Source organism: Sinocyclocheilus rhinocerous, unplaced genomic scaffold, assembly GCF_001515625.1.
Source record: "Sinocyclocheilus rhinocerous isolate Xijiao unplaced genomic scaffold, SAMN03320098_v1.1 scaffold28, whole genome shotgun sequence".
Taxonomy (NCBI): domain Eukaryota; kingdom Metazoa; phylum Chordata; class Actinopteri; order Cypriniformes; family Cyprinidae; genus Sinocyclocheilus; species Sinocyclocheilus rhinocerous.
In genome coordinates, this window is record NW_015652416.1 from 1,476,093 (window position 1) to 1,500,832 (window position 24,740).

The 24,740-nt window shown below is 36.3% G+C and overlaps 3 protein-coding genes across 5 annotated transcripts in view; all 3 read right to left on the reverse strand.

The window, feature by feature from the left end:
* LOC107714998 (homeobox protein Hox-C3a-like) overlaps positions 1–24,740 on the reverse strand; it is a 40,016-nt gene that overhangs the window by 6,862 nt on the left and 8,414 nt on the right. For 2 of the 3 annotated variants that reach the window (XM_016521015.1, XM_016521012.1), the window contains exon 2: positions 15,903–15,954. The gene's annotated coding sequence lies outside the window, so the exon portion shown is untranslated. Of the gene's footprint in view, positions 1–15,902; positions 15,955–16,908; positions 17,016–24,740 lie in introns of those variants that run through there. The other variant, XM_016521013.1, reaches the window with a different exon arrangement.
* LOC107714997 (homeobox protein Hox-C4a) lies at positions 11,085–12,618 on the reverse strand. Its single transcript, XM_016521010.1, has 2 exons — positions 11,999–12,618; positions 11,085–11,480 (listed from the first exon to the last, which is right to left on the reverse strand). Exons 1-2 carry the CDS (start codon positions 12,429–12,431, stop codon positions 11,107–11,109), a joined length of 807 nt encoding a protein of 268 aa, XP_016376496.1. The 5' UTR covers positions 12,432–12,618; the 3' UTR covers positions 11,085–11,106.
* LOC107715000 (homeobox protein Hox-C5a) lies at positions 22,392–23,834 on the reverse strand. The gene is made up of 2 exons (XM_016521017.1): positions 23,348–23,834; positions 22,392–22,606 (listed from the first exon to the last, which is right to left on the reverse strand). The coding sequence occupies exons 1-2, from the start codon at positions 23,832–23,834 to the stop codon at positions 22,392–22,394; spliced, it is 702 nt and encodes a 233-aa protein (XP_016376503.1).

The window sequence follows — 24,740 nt, forward strand, 5'->3', positions numbered from 1 at the left end:
CTTTCTCTTGCAGGGATTTTTTTTTCTTCTTCAGGGAATGTTAATAATAGGCTAATACACAGCTCTCGAGTTTCTGAGACTATAAAGGCTTGCCAATATGGCCAGGTATGTTTGTGAAAAATTGTCGTGTCAGTGCTCACACATATTAATATAACTTTGGACTGCATTAAAACAATGACGTGTAAAATGGCGGTAAAAATGATAGCAATTTAAAAGCCTTGTATTTCATTTCGGATGGTTTAACTAGTCAAATCATAACCATTCATGTACTGTTTATTAAAGAAGAATATCAAGGAGCCATGGGGCTATCCTCTTCGGTTGTAAGGCTAAAATCAATCTTTTCCTAAAAACGATTTGTTATTTTGAGTTCAGTGAATTGCTGTCACAAGCCTTGTCAAATAGAAGCATTCACTATGCATATTACAAGTCCGGCTTCTGCAGAGCTGCAGCGCTATTAACATGAAATATTACTGCGCCCGAGTGTGCAAGGAATGCAAGTGTACTCATTCCATAACCACATATGAATTAGATATTCAATAAATGCTATTTAAACAATTTCGATGCATTTTTTATTTTATTACTATTCATATTTTTGGAAGTGGTGGTGGAGGCTATAGGGAGGGTTTTATTATTCTTCTGCAGGTTTTATGGTCCCCCTTGTACCTTTCATATATTTCAAACTCTTCCCTTATTGTTTGAAAGTCGCCTGTGATCTTGGGAATTTTCTAATTAAAGTAAGTTTGTTCCCTTGTCTCATGCCGCTGAGTCCATTCACTAAATCTGAAAAGGAATCTTTGATGTAGTGGCTCAGCAAGACCATAACTCAGCGCCTCCGCCGGTACACTACAATTCTCAGTGAACTCTGTTTGAACCACGTTGCTGGCAATAAATCATTTTTCTTTCTCTCACAAAAGCGCGCCGGTCGCTCTGGGTGTCAACCATTTTATAATTCCTCCCTACCTTCTGCGCTCTTGTGGTTGCTGACACAAACAGCTGCATAAAACATCGATAATAACATCGCTTAACCATTTCATGCAAAAACAGGCCCTCTAAAGAGAATAAAAACGGCAATGAGGCAAACGCTGGAAATAATAAACAAATTAATGCAATGTACAAAGCGCCGGTGCATACAGCTGTCTGTTGCTTTCTCTACCACTCCAACGCTTGAGGACATAGCCTAAACATTTTGGAGAGAAAAAAAAAAGATTTTAAAACTTGATAAAAGACTTTTAAACAAATATCGATACTGTGTGAATACTTCTCTCTCTCTCTCTCTCTCCAATAGAACATGCCTAGTTGAACCACTCACCATATTGTACAGAAAACGTTAATCTACGAATGCCATTTCTCTATAGAGAAGATGACATTAATCATTGCGGCGCAGCAGCACGTCTAGTGACCTCCTCATGACCGCATATGTTTAGACACATTGCAGACACCCCGGAGGACTGGACAAAAGCCTCAATACACAATTGTACATCTATACTGTGACACTGGGAACTTCTCAGTTGCAGCAAGACAGTCTTTCGTTTAGGCTACAAGGGAATCAACTAGTGTGATGTGAGAGTGAATATATTTTATTTATTGTTTGTTTGGTAACTTGTGCAAACTGGTGAACTTTAAAAAGGGTTTGCGTTGGAAACGTGCGTGACCTGTAATGATGTCTGTGTTTTAGGACTGTGGATGAGGAAAGTTTCTGACTTGTGTCCTTAAGCTCTTACATTAATTTCTCCACCTCCATAGTAGCCTTTATAAAAGTTTACTTAAGATAAGTATGGAAGACTGAGAGAGAATAAGAGAGAAAGACAGACAGAGAGAAAGAGATACTCACAGGTGGCCCTTCATATGACGACCATTCTCAGACTTGCATTATTAACAAACTGCCCCTGTGCCATTATACGCCGAATTCTTCATTGTAATGAGACTTTATAGACAGGGGTAAAAGACTACAGGTTAATTCGATAAAAAACAGGTTACGCATTGTAGCTTCAATCGGTAACTCGGTAAAATCAGGAACTTTTAGAGATAATGGATGTTCTATTCAGTGAGCGACTCTCTTGTTGCCTGGCAACTTGAACCGATCACAAGATCACTCATCTTTTTCATCAGACACTAATCTATCATGCCTTTAGTAATCCAGGAAGAAATAAATATACTTTCACGAATAAAAAGGTACCCTATTGTTAAAATAATCTTAATTCTAAATAAAATCACAAAAGCGCGCCGGTCGCTCTGGGTGTCAACCATTTTATAATTCCTCCCTACCTTCTGCGCTCTTGTGGTTGCTGACACAAACAGCTGCATAAAACATCGATAATAACATCGCTTTAACCATTTCATGCAAAAGCAGGCTCTCTAAAGAGGATAAAACGGCAATGAGGCAAATGTTGGAAATAGTAAACAAATGAATGGAATGCACAAATGGCCGTTTGCATACAGCTGTCTGATGCTTTCTCTACCTCCAAATGTTGAGGACATAACCTACAATTTTGGAGAAAAAAATATTTTAAAACTTTGTATTGGGGGATGAAAGACAAATATTGATACCATGTGAATAGTTCTTTCTTTCTTTCTTTCTTTTGTATGTAAGATATGTTATTGAAATCTACAAGCAGACCTTTTGCGTTTCATAAAATCATAATCTTTTCATTGTTCCTGCACAACGCTATGGATTAATTTCTTTAATAAACATTAGTAATATCCTAATGGTTTTTAGGCATAAGACAGATAAGAGAGTAAATCCAGGAAAGGATTTTAATGAACAGAGGATGTTGTTGGTTATAACGATGCATACAAATGGGTCTGTCTCTGAAGAGCAAAGACTAGATTTATGTCTTTGGTGCCCTGCGTTGCTGTAAACAAATCTGAACCTAAATAAAACTATTGAAATTTAGAGAGATCTCTCAAGAGTTCCTGAAACTTAGAAATAAGCTCTACTTAAGACTGCTCTACAATATTGTTTTGTTTCATTTTAAAGTAAGCTAAGCTAACTGAGACTTGTTATAGCACTTGTATATCATTGCTCTTTTGTTGATTTTGATTGCTTCCATTGTCCTCATTTGTAAATCGCTTTGGATAAAAGCGTCTGCTAAATGACTAAATGTAAATGTCAATGTAAAGTGGACCAGTGTCATGAAGATAAGTATGGAAGACTGAGAGAGAATAAGAGAGAAAGACAGACAGAGAGAAAGAGATACTCACAGGTGGCCCTTCATATGACGACCATTCTCAGACTTGCATTATTAACAAACTGCCCCTGTGCCATTATACGCCGAATTCTTCATTGTAATGAGACTCTATAGACAGGGGTAAAAGACTACAGGTTAATTCGATAAAAAACAGGTTACGCATTGTAGCTTCAATCGGTAACTCGGTAAAATCAGGAACTTTTAGAGATAATGGATGTTCTATTCAGTGAGCGACTCTCTTGTTGCCTGGCAACTTGAACCGATCACAAGATCACTCATCTTTTTCATCAGACACTAATCTATCATGCCTTTAGTAATCCAGGAAGAAATAAATATACTTTCACGAATAAAAAGGTACCCTATTGTTAAAATAATCTTAATTCTAAATAAAATTACGCTTTGCGTTTATTTTTATTTTTTTTATTTTTTGTACAGCAAAGCAATGGGTTGAGGACTCTTTTCAAACCAGCAAGCAGATTGTTCTTTGTTACGTAGAACTTGCTTGGCAGCCAGATCCAAAGAACTAATGGCCAAAACTTTCACCAGTAACTAATAATTTAACACGGAAAAAGTGCGAGAACACCGGAAATTGCATATTGACGTTAAAAATGTAAACGGGGTTTTCACTTCACTTACACGGTCTTGTGTTAATGTTTAATTAATGAATTAGCTTTTACATGCTGCATAAATCCTGATATGGAAGTCACATTATGTACTGCTAAAGTGTAGTCATTGTAACTTTATCAGGTTTAGCTGTAATTTTGCCTTCTCCTGCAGGTGACTTCATGACTTTTCACGATGCAAGTGCTCCGATTTCTCCAAAACGCTTGTTGATCTACGACGATTTACATGCTACTATTTACAATGCTTTGGGAAAATAGCCCATAATTCTAAGATGATTTGTAAGATCGTTTTACGATCCATTTATAGGCCTACCATGCTTTCGGGAAACCCCAAAACGCGCCCAAGACTTTTATCATTAAAGGGGTTTCTGCATTTACCACTTATGCTTGTTTGTCTAACACTTAACCAGAAGTTAAGGCGTGTTCTCAATTAGCACAAGTTTATGGGCTAGCTAATGGATTTCTAGTTCCTAGCATGCGTTGCGTGTGACTGGATTAGGAGTGTTGTTTTATGTGTTTTTTTGCGATAAAGAAGTATTATTAGTAGTATTTTTAATGCACAGTTCAGGGGTGTCTTGATGTTGTAGGATGAAATTTTTCTTAATATAAATCACAACCTAGACGACGGAGCTATGTCTACCTTTCGATGGTGTTTTAGGTTCATTCAATCATATTTCTGAAAAGCATTTAATTTATGTTGTTGTCCCATGGAGTACACTTTGACAATATTTTGTTGCGTCATAATTCTTTCTTTTTTTTTTCAGTTTCTGGCAAAAATGTCTTTTTAAAACATTTTTTTTCTTTCTGTCGTGTGTCTCCTCTCTCGGTCTGCTTTAGTTTGGGTGGCCATTAGGCATTGCATTTGGGGTCATATTGAGTGTAAAGGTTAAGGGGCGAGACATCAGAACAAAGATTATGGAGATTGTTAAGTGCAATGCAGACACTCTTCTTCGCTCATGTTCTTCGTTTCGCATAAAATGTGGCAAAAAAGCACAAAAGGCGCAAAAGTCAAAGCCATGGTTAAACTCTCACATAGGACATTTATCTCTGGAGCAAGAGCTGTATTTATGTATTTCATGTGTCGAGCGGATGGATATTCAGTATAAGGACTGCGACATTTCTGGAAAATAGCATGGTGACCCCCGATTCAACTCTGAGCCTTTCTGCGTCGTTCACCACAGCTCAGTTTACACAGAGGACCTCGTAACAAAGCTAAGAACCTACACATTTCATCACTAACTTAATTGCTTTGAGAAGACACTTATCTTACAAAAAGAGCTGACAAAAATGCATTTTAGAATAAAAAGCCGAAATAACAATGCCGTCAGTACTTCACACAACGTGGCTCCTTCTTGTAATGCTAATTTCTTATTGTTCATTTATTAACGTTTTTTTTTAAATTATGAAAGATGCATATTTTAACGTGTATCATATTTCAGTAAGATATCGTGAGAAATGCTGTACAAGAAAAGCACCATGGTTATGGAAATTAGAATAGGTAAACCAATGGGCAAGGCAAAAGATTAGATCAAATAGGGCTATATAAAAAGTGGTGCGTTGTAAAAACTTAATTTAAATCCTACAAGTTAACTACAGGGCAACCAGATCAATTCACACAGATGACTCGTTACTAGTATTTAACTACTTCTTTGAAAGAAACAATCAGCTGTTCTCATTATAATTGTATGTGTTGTGGAGTAATTAACATGGTAACTTGTATATCTTAACGGGTCAGTGTCAGTGTCAGGTTCAGTATAAACACACGCAAAGTGTAGCTCTTCACTTCCCATTTAGGTGAGTTGTTGTTTCTATGAGATCGGTTGCTCGAAAGCAGATCTTAAGTGCTATGCAAGTGCTAGGATACTTTAAAATTAAACTATGTTCCCCGAAAGCCTCGTTATCTAAGTACCTCGTAAATATGTTCGTAGATTAACGACAATTTTAAACCACTCGTCTGACAGTATATGCAAGGTAAAGAGAACTCCTCCAATTCAACACTGACACAATACAAAAAATGTGCATTACTGTGCAACTGCAATCACTAAGTCAATATGAACTAGTAATAAAAGCATAAACAACTGTAACTGTATTCAGAAAAAAACATTTGAATAATATCTGACAATTTAGGACTACAGACGACAAATTAAAAATATTAGATAATGTATGTGCATATTTCTTAAACAGTGATTTGCTACCACACTTATGTTGAACAATAAATAAATGCATTTTTAAAAAAGTGTTTGGTAAACGCGCGTTTCTGCAGACAGGTGAGGATCTTCTTGCTCTTCCTGCTCGCATCTTCCTCCTCTTCTTCCTGCAAGGGCAGGTTCAAAAACCTAAGCAAAACAGTTTTTGTGCAGCGTGGCACTCACTACTTGTATTGCAGGGCAAACCCTCAATCATCTTTTTGATTTATGGACGCATACAAAGAAATGTCCACCTCCCTATACGGTACAGTTCACTACAGTGCGGATGGGACCGTGTCCTTCCATGATTTTTATGGCTAGCAAATATAGTGTTATAAGTTAACCACTGCCAGATCGCATCTGGTATGATGCTCACATTAATTGAATTATATTATAATTATAATTATACTGAATTATTTTCTGAATTCTTATATTTATAATTATTTAAGTAAATATTATACAATATATATATTTATACAATATTATATAAATACATATATAGCCTATAAATGTACAAGTAATAATCACTCGAAATGATCATAAACATTAAATAATTTTAAATATAGACATTTTTTAAAATAATAAATTCAATATTTTTCTTAACTTACAGCAACTGGACAACAGGACAACTTCTTTAACAAACTGCAGACATTTCCATTTTTGTAGTTAGCCTTTTGTCATATTGTAAGGTTGTAATTTAAAGTTGTATTTACATTTTATTTTGTAACAAACGACCTGTGCTGGTTTTGGAAACGGTACAGCACCATCATTAAATAATGTACGACAGAAGCGAAGACGATCTTTAGAGGGTGATTTGTAACTTTATTGGAAAACAGGGGTTAGTGCAACTGCTGACGCCATGTTGCTCATTCTGCATAAATTAAGTTATTGGGATCAGTTATGAGGTATTGGAAAAGGCCTACTGTTTTTGCAACTATCGGTGCATTTCTTAATTGCCATCAACAAATACTGTGGGAAAATATATCTAATATAATACTGTTCTAACAGCTTAAAAAAGTGGAATTATTTGTACTTGTTACCTAATTAGACTACGTCTTATTTAGCAGCAAAATAAAATAATATTCTAAGCACTGCAGCACAGAGCACTAAAGTATGTGCCTGAAGATCATCTTCATCAAATACCAAAACGATTAAAGTTACAATTAAATAAAATTTTAACATAAACTTTTTGATATTAGTCAGATAGTGTCTTCTGTAGTATATGTTCCAATGAACCAACACTCCTTGTAAAAAAAAAAAAAGTTTAGTATGTCCTTCATGTTTATATATATATATATATATATATATAGCCTATAATACGACTAAAGCAACCACACTGAATTCGGTTAAATAGCTATTTTAAGGGTCAGATCACGTAGAAGGTGGCTTTTTACAGTGTGTGAATAGCTACTAAATATTGTTTTAAATAAAGATTTATACATGCAAAAATTAAACTTGTGGCAAGCAGCCACAAAACACATGCGATGACTTCATATAGGCTACGTATCTCCTGTCTCCTAAACGTTACAGTTTGTTTGGTTTATGAATGTAAATATTAGTTTAGCACATTAGAAGTCAAACGTGATTTATGTGTTTCTCTTTCTTTTAAAATGCTTTTTCGTAACACAAATGATGCTTTACATCTGCCGTGGAATGTCAGAAATCTATCAAGCAATGTCAGCAGTATGGCAGCGCTCCCCATGAGAAAAGGATTCTTAAAATGACACTGCTGTTTGTTTCACGAAAACAGGTTTGTTTTATATGTTTTCAAAAGCTGTCATACCTGTTTGACTAACACAAAACCTGCTATTAAATATTTAATAGTCAATACAAAAATCTATTTGTACAAGTCTACATGTTCCGGCCACTTTTGTTAGATATTTTGTTTAGAACTATATGCCTATTTTGTCTTAATGGTAAAGAATAAATTTTTTTTTTTTTTTTTAAAAACTGTCACGAGTTGCTGCTGTACAACACACGAGCTCACAAAGTTAAATGTAGAAGGTCATCTTTAATACATCCAAAGGGCAATAATCCACAAAGAGAGAGAACAGCAACACATCCACACAATCAATGTATACAACTGGAAAATAATGAACAGAAAGAGAGAAACTTAAATACACAAGCAAACAAGGGCACTGACACACACTTGAACAGAATGATGAAATAATGAACGGGGAAAAAGTGCAAAATGAAAGACTAACAGAAACTAAATTATTACATTATTACATTAAATTATTATAATTACAAAAATGTTGTAATTACTTTTTTTTTTTTTTTTTTATTCTTTCATTTACTCATGTCATTCCAAACCTGTGTGAAAGAAAAAATTTTTTTTTTTTTTTTTTTTCCCATTTAGGTGAAGGTAGAAACATTACTTAGAGACTGGCCAGCACTACACTAACAGCTCGAAAATGGATGTCCCCTAAAGAAAAAGTTACAAGGTCGCACGCTACAGAAGAGCCTTGTCTCAGAGTTCACCGATCTCGTAGGTCATACGGTGCAAAGCAACAAAGGAGAAACACATTCAGATGTCCTTCTTCTTCTATTGGCACATCAATATAAGCAAAAACCCACAATGAAAGCAAGAGCACCGGTGGAACCCCAGGAAGCCTGTGAGGGTGCACACAGAAGGTACACGTTGAGAGAGCCAATGGGGTCAAGGGGTGGGAGAGGTCGGCCGACCCGGCTGAAACGAAACTAATGGGACAGAAAATGTGTCCCCAAATTGAACTCGACTTTTCTTAGTTGCCACAAACTTCAATAAAGTACCTTTTCAGCCTCGCGACATGGAGGCGACAGCATCTCGAAAGAGACTGCCGGGATGCTACGATTTAGGCGTGCACATTCATTTCTCTCTGCTGTTCAGTCACATAAAGGTCTCTGAATGCAGTTCTGCACCTACTCTTTTCAAGTGCCTTTCCAAAGTCATGGCCAGGCTGAGACGATGGCCAGTGCCTTTCTTCTTATTTAGGTTTGGACAAACTATCCGCTGAAACATATTTTGCAGTGACGCTTTTGTGCACTATTTAGTGCCTGTACAACTTAATAAATTAGAAGTACAATTGACTATTGCTGCCGGACTTGATTGATGGTCTAAAATGACTCACTCCTTTGTGCTTCTCAGCCCCCCACTTAGCAAGCCGTTGTGTAATCTTCATTCAAGTCAGGCCGATTTACAATTAATCAAACACATTCCTTATTTTCTGTACATGTTTTTTTCTTCTTCGAGAATTGATATCAATAGAGACGCTAAGTGTTCTAATATTTAAATTTTAATATATTCTTGTGCATTTAGAAAAAAACAAAAACATCACAATAGAATTTCAACTAATTTGCATGTGGGAGCGTTCTGTGCAGCATTGTAACTGGCAAGGCCACAGCGTGCAGATTTTGGCCCTGTGTGTCTAGCTCCTACTATCCGCTTTGGCGATGACGTTGCTTCGAACACGATCTAGCGCCACTTTTTAAAAATAACAATATGGCACACAAAGAGGAGTGGCATGAATCAGAACTTTCAAAAACCGAGGTACTAGGATTATATTTCACAACATGCAAATTGCTTCTTTAAAAATAACAATATGGACATAGCTGACCGATGTCACAGCATTTGTCTCTTTACACACTTATCCCATAACACGTATTTTTGCAATCGTGATTAGTCACGGTTATTTTGTAATAAATCTTGTCATACTGTATTGCAACTGAACATATCAAGATTAATTAGCATTAATTTAAATACTAACGAATTTCAGATTATTTTTATTTAAACGCAACAAAACTAAGCACATTTAAAAAATGTTCCATTAAGTCCATAAATTGTTAGACCTATTTTTACATTCTCAATATCTAACAATTTTTCACTGTTTAGTTTATCCACAAAATAAAACGAATTGCTTGAATTAGTTTCTCAGCTTCATAACGCTTGAAATCAATAGTGGAAAAATAGAAGCAGTGCAGGACATTTTTGAATACTGGAATTGATTTTTAGAGACATTTTCAGCCATGTTGAAAACAGTATAATGAATAATAACAAGCCATCCTGTGGAATGAAAAGCGATATGGTCCCTACTAAAAAGGCCCGACTTATGTGCCACGTTAAAAGCATACGTGAGAAAGTGATGGGTACATAACCCATGCTAACCCACACAAACCGAGCGCTTAAATGTGAGAGACTGCGTTGTAGATATTAGAGGTTGTATATGGCAGAAATAATGTGTCTAATTAATTTTCTGCAAGAACGATTGCTGCAACCCCACTGACACCACGTAGATTTTTAAATGTACGGATAACATTGTTTTACTTTTGGGCCTACATCTGCATATGCAACTGACTACTAACCTGAAAGTCTCTGCATCCCCTGTTAAAAATTATAGAGATTTTTTTTCGCTATTTATGCACGGAAATTTAATCTACATTGCATATTAATAAAAGTCACTCAAGTATAGGTAAAACTAATAGACACTTACGTTTTATTGACCAATATAATTAGCACAAATACACTAAACTGGTTTTATTGCATCTCACAACAATCTGCTGTTAATAGTCTAAACACAACGCCATCACAACAAAAACTAAATGATAATTTAAAATCTTAACCTTTCCATACGACAGATAACCCACAGCATGATTTACATTTAAAGAAAACAAAGACGTTTAAGATCTTTTTTTTCCTATCGATACCCACGATAGTGTTTTTCATTTACAGTACAAAAAAAACAACCAAAAAAAACCGTACCAGCTCTCTCAAGTGAGAAATAAATAGATTCGTTGTGCACTTCACCTTGGCAGCTGGGCAAAGAAAGGCCCACAAATAACATTCGAATAAAATGTCCATATCCTGCTTCGCCCAAAACATTTCTCTTGGAAAAAAACAACAAAAACAAACAAACATCATATTGATTCAGTTTTAGATAAATTAAACCCTGTTTCGCGTAAAAAATAATCCATAGGTATTCGCAATAATCCATGCTATATAACATGCATTTTATATAACTGTGGACTTAAAGGAACCCCCTTTACGCACAAGATACCTACGAAAACAAAATATATTATATTTTATAAATAATCAGTCATTTGATCTTCCCATCTCTCCTCGAAATAGTTCTCTTATAACCTTGTAATATCCTCGCCCCGCTCGGTTCCGGAGAGGTCCTCGGAGGCTGACATGGTGTTAGTGGTGGAAGCTGCCGCCACAACGCCAGCCGCTGAGCTTGTGTTGGACCCGGAGGAAATGCCCGTGGAGGAAGAGGATCTGACTTTGGTGTTTGGCAGCCTATGGTCTTTTTTCCACTTCATCCTGCGGTTCTGAAACCAAATTTTGATTTGCCTTTCCGAGAGGACCAAGGAATGAGCAATCTCGATACGTCTTCGCCGTGTTAAGTACCGATTATAGTGAAATTCCTTCTCCAATTCTAAGACTTGCTGGCGAGTGTAAGCAGTTCTAGACCGCTTGGGTTCCGCTCCATTGTAATTAGGGTTCACTGGAAAGAGGAGAAGCAAAGGGAAAGAAAGAAATAAAGAACAGAATAGAAAAGAAAAGAAGCAGCGAGGGAAGGATAGGGTAAACAAGCGTGTCTTTCATTGAGAAATGGTGGCGACAGAGGAAATGAGGGTGGGCTAAAATATCTAAAAGTTAGCTTTCTATAATAAGGCTAAAATCACATTGGACTCAGCACTGAATTATTAATGCAACATTATAAAGCTTAGTTTTTCTCTGGTCCCAGATCTCCCTCACTCTCTCGCACACTCATAACAAGAGAAGCCACATGGTGATACGACTGCCCAGAGTATACCTCGGCTATAAAATTTATGGTGGGTGTAATTACCAATGCCTAGTCGTAAATCCGCCTCAATTGTGCCATTTCAAAGGCTTCTATCCTATCGTAGCAGAGGCTGGCCAGGGGATGAGTGTAAAAAGGAGTGAGGCAGACGGAGAGAGAGAGTTAGGATGAGGGGCGAGCTTTATAGTGCTTAAGAGAAATACGCTCAAGTTGCCTACCGGTGCTGACGTGAATTTTCTTCATCCAGGGGTACACTACGGGTTGTTTGGCAGAAGCTGAGCTGTTGGGATGCTCCGGGGTGGCTTGATTGCAGGCGGAGGATGCAGCCGGAGGGGTGGCAGGAGACAGGGGTAACGGTGGGGGCTCACATGAGGCAGATTGCCCTTTTCCGAGCAGGTGCCCCGCATGAGGCAGTCCATGTCCTCTTTGCGTATCAGGCTCAGGGATGCTTGCACAGTTATACGGACGCTCCTGGTAGCTTGCCCGCGGAGGGTATAACTCCTGGTGGTGATGCTGGTAGCCACTGTCCCTTGCACGGCTGTAATATTCGGGGCTATGTTCGGGAATGTAGCTATTTTGCGAATATTCCTCGCAAGGAGGAAATTTCGGATCGATGTAGTTAGAGTCCATCAAATACGAGCTCATGATCATTAATTTCTGGAGTGGAAAATAATTTTTCTAGCTTTGTCGTTTTTCTGCTCCATAAAGCCCTCCTACTAGCGAGCAACCCTGTAAAGTTACTTTTACCACGTGATACGATGGCCCAATGGCATGGGGCGATGTAGTCCCCGGATAAGGAACCACAGCTTTCGCAAATATACCTTCAATTTTCCGCCATTGTCCGCGAAGTCTTTGAGTCTCTCTATCCCTCTCTCTCCCTCTTTCTCTCTCTCTCCCCTTTCTCGCTCTCTCACACACTCATACACAATGGCCAAATCTTCTCGGATCATGCCACAGCACCTAGAGATGTTTCTCAGTTAACTTGTGCATGTGCTGTTACCTAAAAGATTTTCGCTAATTACGCTGTTTAAAAATATAACAATTAAATTAAATAAATAAAAAAATCGCATTTAAACTTCAGTAACGGATCAGATATAGGCTACTTAAATACGGCTAATAATTACACAACACTATCCTGTGCTATTTTACCACGCTTTTTATTACAGCAAGTTAGCCTTCTTAACATGAAGGCAAATAAATATATTAAAATTGGCATATTTTCTCTTATCTCTAATCTGTAGGCTATATGCCAGTGCAAAGAAAATTTCCTGGATAATTGGCACATAGTCTAATATGTCGTTATCCCTATTATTTATATAGGCTACAGTTAATAAAAGAACCAAGTGAAACTATGTTAGAAATTCTAGCCTATTTATACAGTTAACTTATGATTCCACGACTTCAGGCAAAATGTGGAGGTTGAGAGGAGATTTGGTGTTTAATTAAGCTATAAAGGCTTTAAATTATCCGTTTACATCGATGGCCGCCTCTACGACCTGTACAATTTTGGCTAAGTATCTTTGTCTTCATAGTAGTCCTGTTCATTCAAACTCCTCTACTTATGATAGTAAGCACACACGACTTTCATGCAAAGTCACGTGCCTCTGATCGAGACGAATACAAACCCAACTTGGCTTTCGTGGCTTTTACGTCGCCCATGTATTCCTGTAGAGACGTATTTGCGATTTTCATGTTTTGGACACAAATTCGGTTCTACAGGGTACATATAGACGACTACTGACAGGCCTTTCTTCTACTGGAAGTTTTGAAACAGAATTCAACGTACAAAATAAGTCAGGTTTGACTATGACCTCTTCATCATCTTGAATAGGGGCTAAAGCATTTTCTGGGGAGAGGTTTCTGTTTGGTATTTACAAAATTTGGTCAGAATTAATATCTAGGGAACTGGTACAATAATATATTTTTAGTAATATTCGTTAGTCGTTACTTTAAAAAAAACGTAAAAATAAAAATTTTAATTGCTTTGTTTTACTTGTTTTAATTTTATTTTTATCCTTTTAATTATTTATTTTTCAATTGCTCAAAAATAATATGGCAGTAAAATTTGACAATCAGTAGTGAGACCAACAAATTACTTTTTTCTTAAGACGGATTTGGAAATGCTTTTATTTATTTAGAATCACATTTATTTATTTATTTATTTATTTATATTGAACACTTAATTTATTAGCCTTTTCACTTGAAACACATGTACAACAAACACATGGTTCCATTCAACAAAAATTGTTTACGTTATGACAGAATTAATGTCATGAGAAATTTATTTTTTTCGTTGAGGTTAAATGTGTTTTGACGAGTTCTGCTTTTTTTCATATTTTCCATATCACATTTCAACACTCCAATAGGTTAAGTAAATGATATTGAGAACATGAAAGAGTGAGTGGGCATGAGAGGGAAAACGATAAATAATTTTACAATCAAATTCTATTAAATCTCGAAAACATAGGAGCACCCACTTGAATATTCCATCTCAAACATGTTGTGCACAAAACGGACACGTGACAGCACTGATGAAAAATAAGTTTCTTTTGTTCCTTGGGGTTTATTGTGCACGCTATTACCATATGACCGCCCGGTAACCTGCAAGACCGTGCCCTGCATTTCTCTCTCCAGTTTAGCTAGGCTATCTAAACAGGAACAGATACGAAACAAAAAAGGAAACAAACAAATCAAAGAAAAGTAGAAAAACAGGAAAGAAATTCTAAACTTTTTAGAATCCATGTAGGCTATATATAAGCAGCAGAGCCCACATTTTCAAATCCAATTTTCAACCCACCAGAGAAAAAGTAGTAATCATTTTTTATTTTTCCCTAAATATATGGAAAACAAACAAACAGACAGGACATAGGCCTAACTCTTTAACTAATGAAATGCTCGGAAACAGCCGTTTTGCCTTATTTCAAGTCTTTTATTTTACTTCGAGACCCTACAGATGTGATAGGGATTTTTTTGTCCACCCCCACCGGCCTGAAAACGCCCCTATCCACCCACTCGGCACTGCTCTAGTGTTGCGGACGCATTTTAATATTAGTTAGACAGCCTGACCCGCATTTCACCCCTCGCGTTCGACTCGTTCCAATAGTTCACTGCCAAGGAGTTATTGATGAGCGAAAAGCGATGAATTCCCTCTGCACATACATGGCCTCAGATCCTGCACCAGCTCAATAACTAGTTATAATGTAGAGACTTCCAAAAAGCTATAACCGCCGGCGAATTTGCCTGATGATTCATTTGTATATAGGTGATTCCACCCAGAAACAGATAGATAGATAGATAGATAGATGATGATGGAAAATAATTCAGTATGAAAATTCTGTATGTAAAGAAGGTGTGATTTTAGATGGAAGGATATGCCAGTTGTCCATAACCAGAATCTATTGTGTGTACGCTTGAATGAATGACATTTTAGGCCTATATGATATTTAATGCATGCCCTTTGCAGTAATTTTGAATGATTCCATTTTTGGGAGCATATTTATTGTCTTAAATATCGAGTCAATTTTAGTTCAAGTGACCTAAGTTGTTCTACAATATAAAAAGTACAAGGCCTTTATTATTATTATTTTTATCTTTTGCACTCTTAAGCATTTAAAGCCTGATTTAGGTTTGTTTTATATGCGTACTCTTGATTGTGCAAGTTTTCTTTGTTAAGAAATCATGAATATGATTTTACAGCATTGATTATTTGAGGTGGGATCAACTTATGAGTTTGTTGTTCGTCTGTTCTCTGTGAACAAAATAGCCTAGGTCTTTTATTTATTTGTTATTTGTTTTTTACGTTGTAATATGTAATAATTTAGTTTTATTTTAATGTAGCCTATATTAAAATATGGCGTTAGATTACACCACATGTAAATAAACAGACGATGTGTATTAACATTTATTGTTATGTCTAGCCTACATTTTTTAAAAATATTAAAGAGAGCTTATTGGCTCACTAGCACGACAAACAGCTTAAACTACAGCTCCTTGCCACTGACACATGGGCATATGCTAGTTGTTCGCCGCTATTGTCAGGGAACACTGCCCTCTGTGTTTATACGCAGCGAAACAAGATGGGACAAGAATATACTAGAACAAGAAAATAACGGTAAGACTTACCAATGCAACAATGAGGTCCTCCTTACCCTCACGTTCACAATTTCCTCATGCGCTAAAAAGAAAGAAAGCAATTTAGAAAATAAAAATAAATAACTTAAATATACTTGTCTTCTCAGGCATGTAAGGATATCTTTTCTAACAATATAAAGCGTTTGACACAGATTTACAATAATCGAAATGCTGTGATGGAAATCATGCACTCTTTCATTATCCTGGTAAGTATTTAAATTAATATTTGAGTAAATATCTAAAGTTTATGTAATCAGTAAAAAAAATAATAATCATGCATGAAATATGTCTACCAAAATTGCAACTCAATACAAAGTTGCATATATTAATCTGACAGCTGCATTTAAAATATTTACTGATAATTATGTTTTCATGTTTTCAGTACAACTTCTCTTTGTCTCTCATTGAGGGTGAACTGTCCAAAGGCATGATCCTTTAAAGTAGGACAAGGCTATGTATTTAGCACAGGTTATTTTCAGAACTATTTCCTTGATTAATGTAGTTATTTTTGCAACAATGGAGGACCTAAAATTAATTCTTACTTGGTCAAGTTATCATGGCAATTCAGAATAGATATTTTTATTTCTTTTTTTAAGAATGTGGCATGTTTTCTTCTTTCTGGTTTACAGCCTCATAGTATTAAAAGAAAATTAACAGTATGTAAATGTGGGCATACCGTGAATTCACATACAGTGTTGGGCCACTGTTTGTCATCGAGATAAATGGCAAAAAAATTATTAATCTGAATGTTATCCTTAATACTAAAGCAAGGAAAAGAATATAAGAGTAATGTAATTAAATAACATATAGCGATATTATATTCATAGAGAGGGAAATATAGCTGTTGTTCAGTATATACTCAATGGTACAATTAACCAAGCTCAACACTGGAAAAAAAGGTACACAAAAAGGTACATCTAAACACTATGGAGCCAAATGTAAACTCAAAACCCTGCATTAGACTATTTAATACAAAAATGTATTTGCTATTACATACCAATGTTTTATTGTAGCAAATGCAGCTCATGTTGCCATGACCAAAGGTTTCCTCGATAAATCAAAATCTTGACACTGGTTTATTAAGAAAACCACCAGTCCAAGTACCAACTTTAATTTTGTTTTTCATTCATTCACCTCATCCATCACTGAATGAAGAAGAGTTTATCCACAAAGAGAACAAAGGTACTGTTTTCTATTTTAGAAATGCCTGTCCAAACAGGAACTGTCTACAAACAGAACGTGAATTGTTCCAAAATTGAAAACATTGCCTTGTTTAGTTCCTCTGTATGCCATGGCATGATTTCCAACTCTTGTCATTTACTCATTCTTTCTGAAGGTATCTATGTATTGAATGAAACTGCTGCCGTTTTCCATGTATGGGAAGTTAGATAGTAATCTGGTAGATGACAAAAGAATATGTTGAACCCAGAGTAACCTGCACTGGGAGAGATGAAAACAGAGGAATATAAAACTATTGCCCCCTATTGGCAGTTAATGTTTTGACACAGTATTCAAAGACTTAATGATAATATAAAAAGTTTATGTTTATCTTTTTCATAACAGCAGACATTTACTGAATGTGTTTGTGATGCTTGGTTGTGCCACAGTATACACCACATGACCCATTTATTCTCTGAATGACTAACCATTTTCCAAACCATCACAAAAGTGTTGTGTAAAATGCTGTATATTTAACATTATATTGATTCATATTCTAGTCAGTGTACAATAGGGAATATTATCCACCTCGATCAACCTTTGAGTGAGTAAAACCTGCACCTACTCTGAGCCAAAAATGGTATCAACAGATATCAGCTATACACTTCTGCTTTGATGTGATAAAAACAGTGGAGTACATTCATATGATGTCATTGTCAGCATTGTTATTCTTAGATAACTGAGTAAACACATAAATATGAACACAACATAATCTGAAAAAGGCATCTATGTAAAAAAAATAATAATAATAAAGCAACAATTAAAAATATTTATATTTTTTAAATGTAATTCTTTAAATGTTTCTAGATTTCTGATTTATGGGAAATATAGACATTAAAAATTAAAGATATGAATGAAAATGTATAGAAATTGACTATTAAAGTGATGTGTAACATTCTTGAATATATTGTAAACATTCATGTGTGTATAATTCACAACAATAATGATTGATTACCGCCAATGGATTGGTAAACATTTATCATTTTATCTATGTTTTTGTTAGAATATCAAATAAGATAGACTTAGACTTACACTTAGGCTAAGCTATTTCTTGCTTATACAAGTAACCTTATCAACTTCAACTTAATACCAACTTTAACTTAATACTAGCTGAAGTTCTATCAAATTCAATATTTTACAAATGACACTTGATATCAGCTAAAACCCCTCCTACTGCTTTTAATAAATTGGAAAAAACACACACAAAACAAAAAGGCATTTCTTTGAGCCTGGAGGAAAGAACTTTGGCATGCCATGGAATTTACAACTCAGCAGTATTTACAACCAGACACAGCCTTACAAGACAGAGCTAGGTCTGGTCTTTACACTCTATTGTTTTCTATGTTTGGATACCACAAAATGCAATCAGTGATTGATATTGAAACTGTGCAAGTAAATTTGTGAAATATTTGCAAATCTGACTCATCATATTCACATTTTTTCAAAACAATGTCTCTCTCTCTCTCGCTCTCTCTTTTGATGTTTAAAACAAGGTAAACTGAACTGAAATGGTAAAAGACATAAAACGAGGGTACATTAATTGTGATCCACAGTTTTATTGATTAAAACTCTTTTGAGTTTGTGATTAAAGCTGCCTTATAACAATTGTTTCATTTCTCAGCTGCATGGCTAAAAAAAAAATATAAAAAAATTTCAGACCCTCATGAAACAATCAGTGTTATATCTGTATTTTCAACTCAAATGTCCTTTCCTTAAACCTTAAACATATTTTTAAAATGTATTTATTTATTGTTTGTTTGTTTTTTTGTATTGTATTGTATTGTATTGTATTGTACAAGTATAACCCTTGCACAGCAAAATGGCCTAAATTAGTTAATAAAGCCAAAACTGAGGCATTGGTTCTTTTTATTTAAATTAAGTTCTCAAAATATATCACAGGCCTCCACAGAATAGAAACACAGCAGTATGAAGATGGCAGTGGAGTTTCCTCTCAGCAAAGATCACAGTGCACAGATTAAAGAGAACATAGTGGATGAACAGAGCAGTCTGACTTCTTCTGTTTCCAAGCACAACATCATAAAGTAAGATATGGCTTAAACTTTTCATACCATTATTATAATGGTCAAGTGGAGCCTCATCTGTCAAATAAAGACCACTGTATATCCGGTGTTGAAAACCGACAAATAACAGTGGTAAAAAATGTCATATGCTTTGTATAAAATATACTTTCTCATGTGCCTTTGAACAATTTAGAGTCATTTCGGGGTTTTATTTTTGGTTAATCATGTGACTCTACTTCACCATCCTCACTGCCCTGTACATGACCCCACCACACAACACCACATCTTCTCTGCCCTGCACATGACCCCACATTATGTCCGATCTAAAGATCTATGTTCTCCGCTCTCATCTGCAAACCAATACAAGATCACTTGGCTTCTCACAGTCCTTCACCTTCACTTTTAACACAACATACGCATCCTAGGCACAAACTAAGCACTTTTCGAGTACAAAATTGGGGTATTTTTATATACGCACATTCTGTGGTACCAGATCGCAAATACTTAGGGGCATATAAATTACGATCCAAGGCAAATGTTTTTACACATGTACAATGCTTTTAAGATGCTTTTTTTTTTTTGAGTACGTAAGAATCATGGTATACAGAATTAGATTTGAAGCTCTTGCCAGAACAATAATTCTATATCAATGCCAAATTAACAGTAATATACAAATGCACAAACGTACACTCTAGACCTTTGAAATTGATCAAAACTGAACAGATGAGGACACATTTGCGCATCACTTGACACAATTTCTCCATGAACTATTGAATTACATCCTTGATTAATTCCCGAGGGTGTTGCGGAGGAAAGTACATATTTAATTAAATAGAGGAAAACAAGATTATTAACTTACTGCAGCCGCCTGGGATCCATTTGGGAGAGTCGAACTTCTACAGACCCTGACGCGAGTAGCCTAACCCACACTAACAGGCTCTAAGCCGTTCTCTCAGAGATAAGACTAGCCAACAGCTGCGATTACGGACAGTTAACATTATATATGATGTAAATATATTGAGGGTTTGTCAGGTCTTGCAGGCCATAAAACCCACTTTAATGACCCCACGTGCTCTTCCTGCACCACTCACTGGTCCTGCTTTGGGCAATTGGCATAAATAACCCTCAAAACTCCAAAATACGTGGCAAGAGAGCTAAAAAAAGAGGGGTTTGTGTAAAAAGCAACATAGTAACCACAGTAACTCGCAATGTGGCCCATACGGTCAAGAAAGCGAGTGTAGAAATTGAAAGAAGCGTGGAAATTTACATTGAATCTCCAATATAGGTGAGTGAGACGATTCTAAAATGAAAGCACTTTTGAAACAGTAGTATAAATTGACTAGCTGCCTGTTTTTATTTTCAGACTAGTGTGTATATAATGTTAACAGTCATACATAATCTTTAGAAATATATAGATTAAAATGTTCCGTAACATTTCAAATAAGTTACATCGAGCGCGGAGAAGGCATGAATTAAAAACTAAAATATGTCAAACAAACAGGAAAGGAGCCTGGGTGTAGAACGAGCCAGTCGAAAATGTGCATTTTGTACACGCAGGCAAAGCTCTTGTGTCCTTTGCTTGACACGGGCCTGGATTACATGATTTCGGCGCATAGGGTGACTGACATCATATGTCTCATTATCTAAATGACAAATTTCAACAATAATGTAGTAGCATGAGCAATTCACTCTTAACGTCTTTAATTATGTGCTTCACACGATGGACGATTAATAACGCTGCTGTATCATACTGCAAATGCATTTTCGAAAAATAATTCGTGTATTTATAATTTAGTTGGACAGTATTTGATTAAGTGTGCAAACTATCTTATTGTTTTTATGAGTTCTGTGTACCAAAACGTCACTTTGAAATGTTTGTGTAAACTTCCGCCGATCTGTTAAAAAAGGAAACAGTTGTCAGTGTCTGATGGGTGAGAGGAAGTGCTGTAAAAGTTTATTGGGGTCATAAAGTTTTATGTGCCTCCGTTTAAGGGCTACTGTAAATAAGTGACCAGAGCGTTAAGATTCAATCATGTCTCATCAGTGGAAGTATACACATTCAGACTTGGTCCTCGATGGACGCACGAATATTTATCAAAATCATATTAAATTCGCGCAGAACGATTTCCTCTCTTAACTTCTTTATCAAACGGGCCTTGAGTGCAAAAATGCATTGTGTAAAGAAAGACTCATTTTTTGTTCCTGTTGCTTCAACAGACAAAAAAAATAATGTTAACAATAGGATATTCTTTACGATTAATCAGGTTTATTTACAATGATACCACATTGGACGTTTTATTGGACACAGATGGCTTTTAACCCAGAACTGAGGAAACTTTCTGATATGTTGCCACTATTGACAATTTAATCTTATTACTGTAATAATACATTACTGACTGGAAAATTATCGATGTGGCTTAGCAGTGAAACTTCGAAAACAAACGGTTGGAATAACAGACATAATGGATCATAGAACAAATGCGGTTCACACAAAAGTAGGTCGTGTAGCTTGTTTGGTATGAGAGGTATCAATAAGCCACTCCTTACAGTCGTTACAGGAAGCCCTATATATGCTCCTCAAGTGTAGAGTGTATAGAAACAAAAGTCAGTGTACCTGCCTGAAAAAATAGTCCCCAAAAACACAGTAAAAGAGCAAAATGTTCTGATTGCACAGTATTTAAACAGACATAATCGTCAAGAGAAAATTACCATTTGGCTGCTGGCTGACAGACAACATGATACACAGCGATTAATATGACACTATAGTTGTTGCATTGTCATCACGTGCGGTTTACCATCCTTGTGTGGATATTATAGTTGTATAGATGTATTTACGACAGAAAGTACAATGGATAAAAAGACAAGTCCCATCAAAATGCAATGGGCAAATTGATGAATGTTCAAGCAAAGCACCACATTATTTGCACTTACATTTAAGTCAACGTAACTGGATGCAGGCCTTGGTATATTATGTAGGTTATTGATACAAGTGATTTTAGTAAAGCATATTCAAATAAAGTTTAAGCTCATACATTAATCAAATAAGCACCTCCCGCACTCTGGGGAGGGAGCACTATCAATAAATATTGAAAATATGGACATATTCACATAACAACATGATATTGTAGACAAATGAAAGACATCAACTGTTGTCAACAAGAAAATCTATTTTAAATCGTTTGTTGTTTCAGTACAGCTTAACACTGCCTTTATTTTCAAGCTGAAGCCGTACACCACGTTATTATAGTCCTCCTTTCACTTTCAACTTTGAGTCCTTCTTCCACTTCATGCGACGGTTCTGGAACCAAATTTTAATTTGGCGCTCGTTCAAGCAGAGGTTATTGGCAATCTCGATACGTCTGCGACGTGTGAGGTATCGGTTGAAATGGAACTCTTTCTCCAACTCCAGAGTCTGGTACCGGGTGTAACTGGTTCGTGACCTTTTACCATCAGATTCTGAGGTGGCATCAGAAAGATATTGGGTTACCTTCGACTGTCGTCCTCATGCATATTATTATACAATTAATTTTCATAATCATTGATGAAGTTGCCACCAAACACAGTCCATAGAATGTAATATGAAAACATCAAGCATTATGAAGTCCAAAATGAAAACAGTGGACAGGTGGTATGACGCTAATATTTATTTATTCTGAAATAAGAAAAGTATCATGCACATAAATAACACAATCATAACTGTGAGAAGGCCACGAACATACTGACACAAAATATTGTAAAAGCTGAGCAAAAAAGACACTGCGATTGCAATGCCTCACTATTTAGAGAATGCAAATTGACAATAGTTTTGCTGTACTTTACATAATGCATGTGTATGCAAAGATTCGTTTGAAATTCCACTTCACTTAGCCTAAATAACGTTAACTCCCTTTAATTCTTAAAGCAAGAAATAATACGTAAATTTACATGTTATGATTTTTTTGCTTTTCTTAACCAATTATTTCTCCATAAATTTGACCGGAGATCACCTCTTCACAGTAACAGGACAGGTTTACGAGCAATAGATGCCTTTGTCATAAAATTTACGGCCGCTAGTTTTATTATTTCCTGCGTTTGGCCTATAAAACTCAAGAGGAAAAATATGGAGCGACAAAACAGGGTAGGAAGGAGATGCAATGACGAGGATGAGATGCGTGCAGTTTTCCTCTCTTCTAAAACAAACTTTAAACGTAACTTTACCGTGGCTCATGTGTAGCTTTGTCATCCACGGATATATCTGCGGCTGCGACTGGTTCTGACGCTGAGTCGAATTAGTTTGTTGCTTTATCGCTGAAGTAGTCTCCATTTTTATATCGTCTGTGCGGCTCTTGCCGCTGGGCTTCTCCATAACTTCCATATTCCCCTCGGCTTTTTGGCTCAACAGTCCGTGACTGAGGGGGTTGTACCCGTGAGTGCTTACAAAGCTACGAGAGCCCAGAGTTGAACAGGACTGTGTTCGCTGAACTGCTGCACTGCTCCTTGCACGGTCGATTGTGTTTATCGCCTCCCGTTTCAAAGAGTTGGAGGGGATTTGAGAACTGAACGATCCGCCGATATCAAGTCCTTCGTAAGCGTAATTGGACTCGTGGAACTCAGAGTGAGCTCCATAGTTGCCAAAAGTGTGCATTCTACAAGAGGAGGCGTCTTGCGTTTGCTTAGAAAACGACTTTCCAACGTATGAGCTCATTCTATTTCCAAAACAATATAACCTTGGAGAGACTCACAAAAAGCACTCGGTCACGGCAGAGACGGAATCAGCTAATAAAGTATACATAAGTTGTTTAGAAGTTTTATTTGTTTATTGAGCTTTATTTGTATTTCTAGAGGACGTTGGGTTTGCCCTAAAAAAGAGCAGGATTTATAGGTGGAGGAAATCATTTTCTTTTTTTTCTTGATACGACGTGTCATGCCCAAATATGGGATGTTTAAATAGAATCACGTGCAGCTCCTGGCCACTCATAAATTGGCTTGATCCCCAAGAGGTTATTGATAGACAGGGAAACGTGTCCGATAACTTCTCGGTATGGAAATCATCTAAGGGTCCGGGCTAAAAAGGGCGAGACCGTTAGACAAGAGCGTCATCTGGCGTCTAATACTGGACAGAGCGGCCTCACACACACACAGACTTGTGCAAACAAGATGATGGACAAGATACAATGCGATACGATGTTATGACACATCAAATGACAAGGCAATATGAAAAATATGGAGTATACTATTATCACATTAGTTACATATATGACAAATGTGTCTATCTCCAGTTTCACAGTAATGTCTTGGGTTTTTGAGTGTTTTGTGTGTGTGTGTGTGTGTGTGTGTGTGTATTACTTTTTTCTTCAGAATTTGAGAAGTTATGTCTATTGTGATCATAAGAGAACTTTACACTGCGTCAATACATGTGCATTTGTTGCAGCGGCATCCCAAAACCCACGTTATTATTTATCGCAGAACAACCGATTCAGCGTTATGCCACTAGATGCAAAGCAAACCCTGGTTAGAAAGGTTTTTGTCAATCAAGCATTGTAGCTGTGTCATGAAATAAGCAATGCTTTATTTATTAAATGAAACTTGTTAAGTCGTCATACATTAATCA

Coding starts and splice junctions, on each gene's coding strand:
- LOC107714997 (XM_016521010.1), bottom strand. CDS start 12,431: ATGATCATGAGCTCGTATTTGATGGACTCTAACTACATCGATCCGAAA. Junction 11,481..11,998: donor GAAAATTCACGTCAGCACCG/GTAGGCAACTTG, acceptor TCCTCTTTCCAG/TGAACCCTAATTACAATGGA.
- LOC107715000 (XM_016521017.1), bottom strand. CDS start 23,834: ATGAGCTCATACGTTGGAAAGTCGTTTTCTAAGCAAACGCAAGACGCC. Junction 22,607..23,347: donor AAAGCTACACATGAGCCACG/GTAAAGTTACGT, acceptor ATGCCACCTCAG/AATCTGATGGTAAAAGGTCA.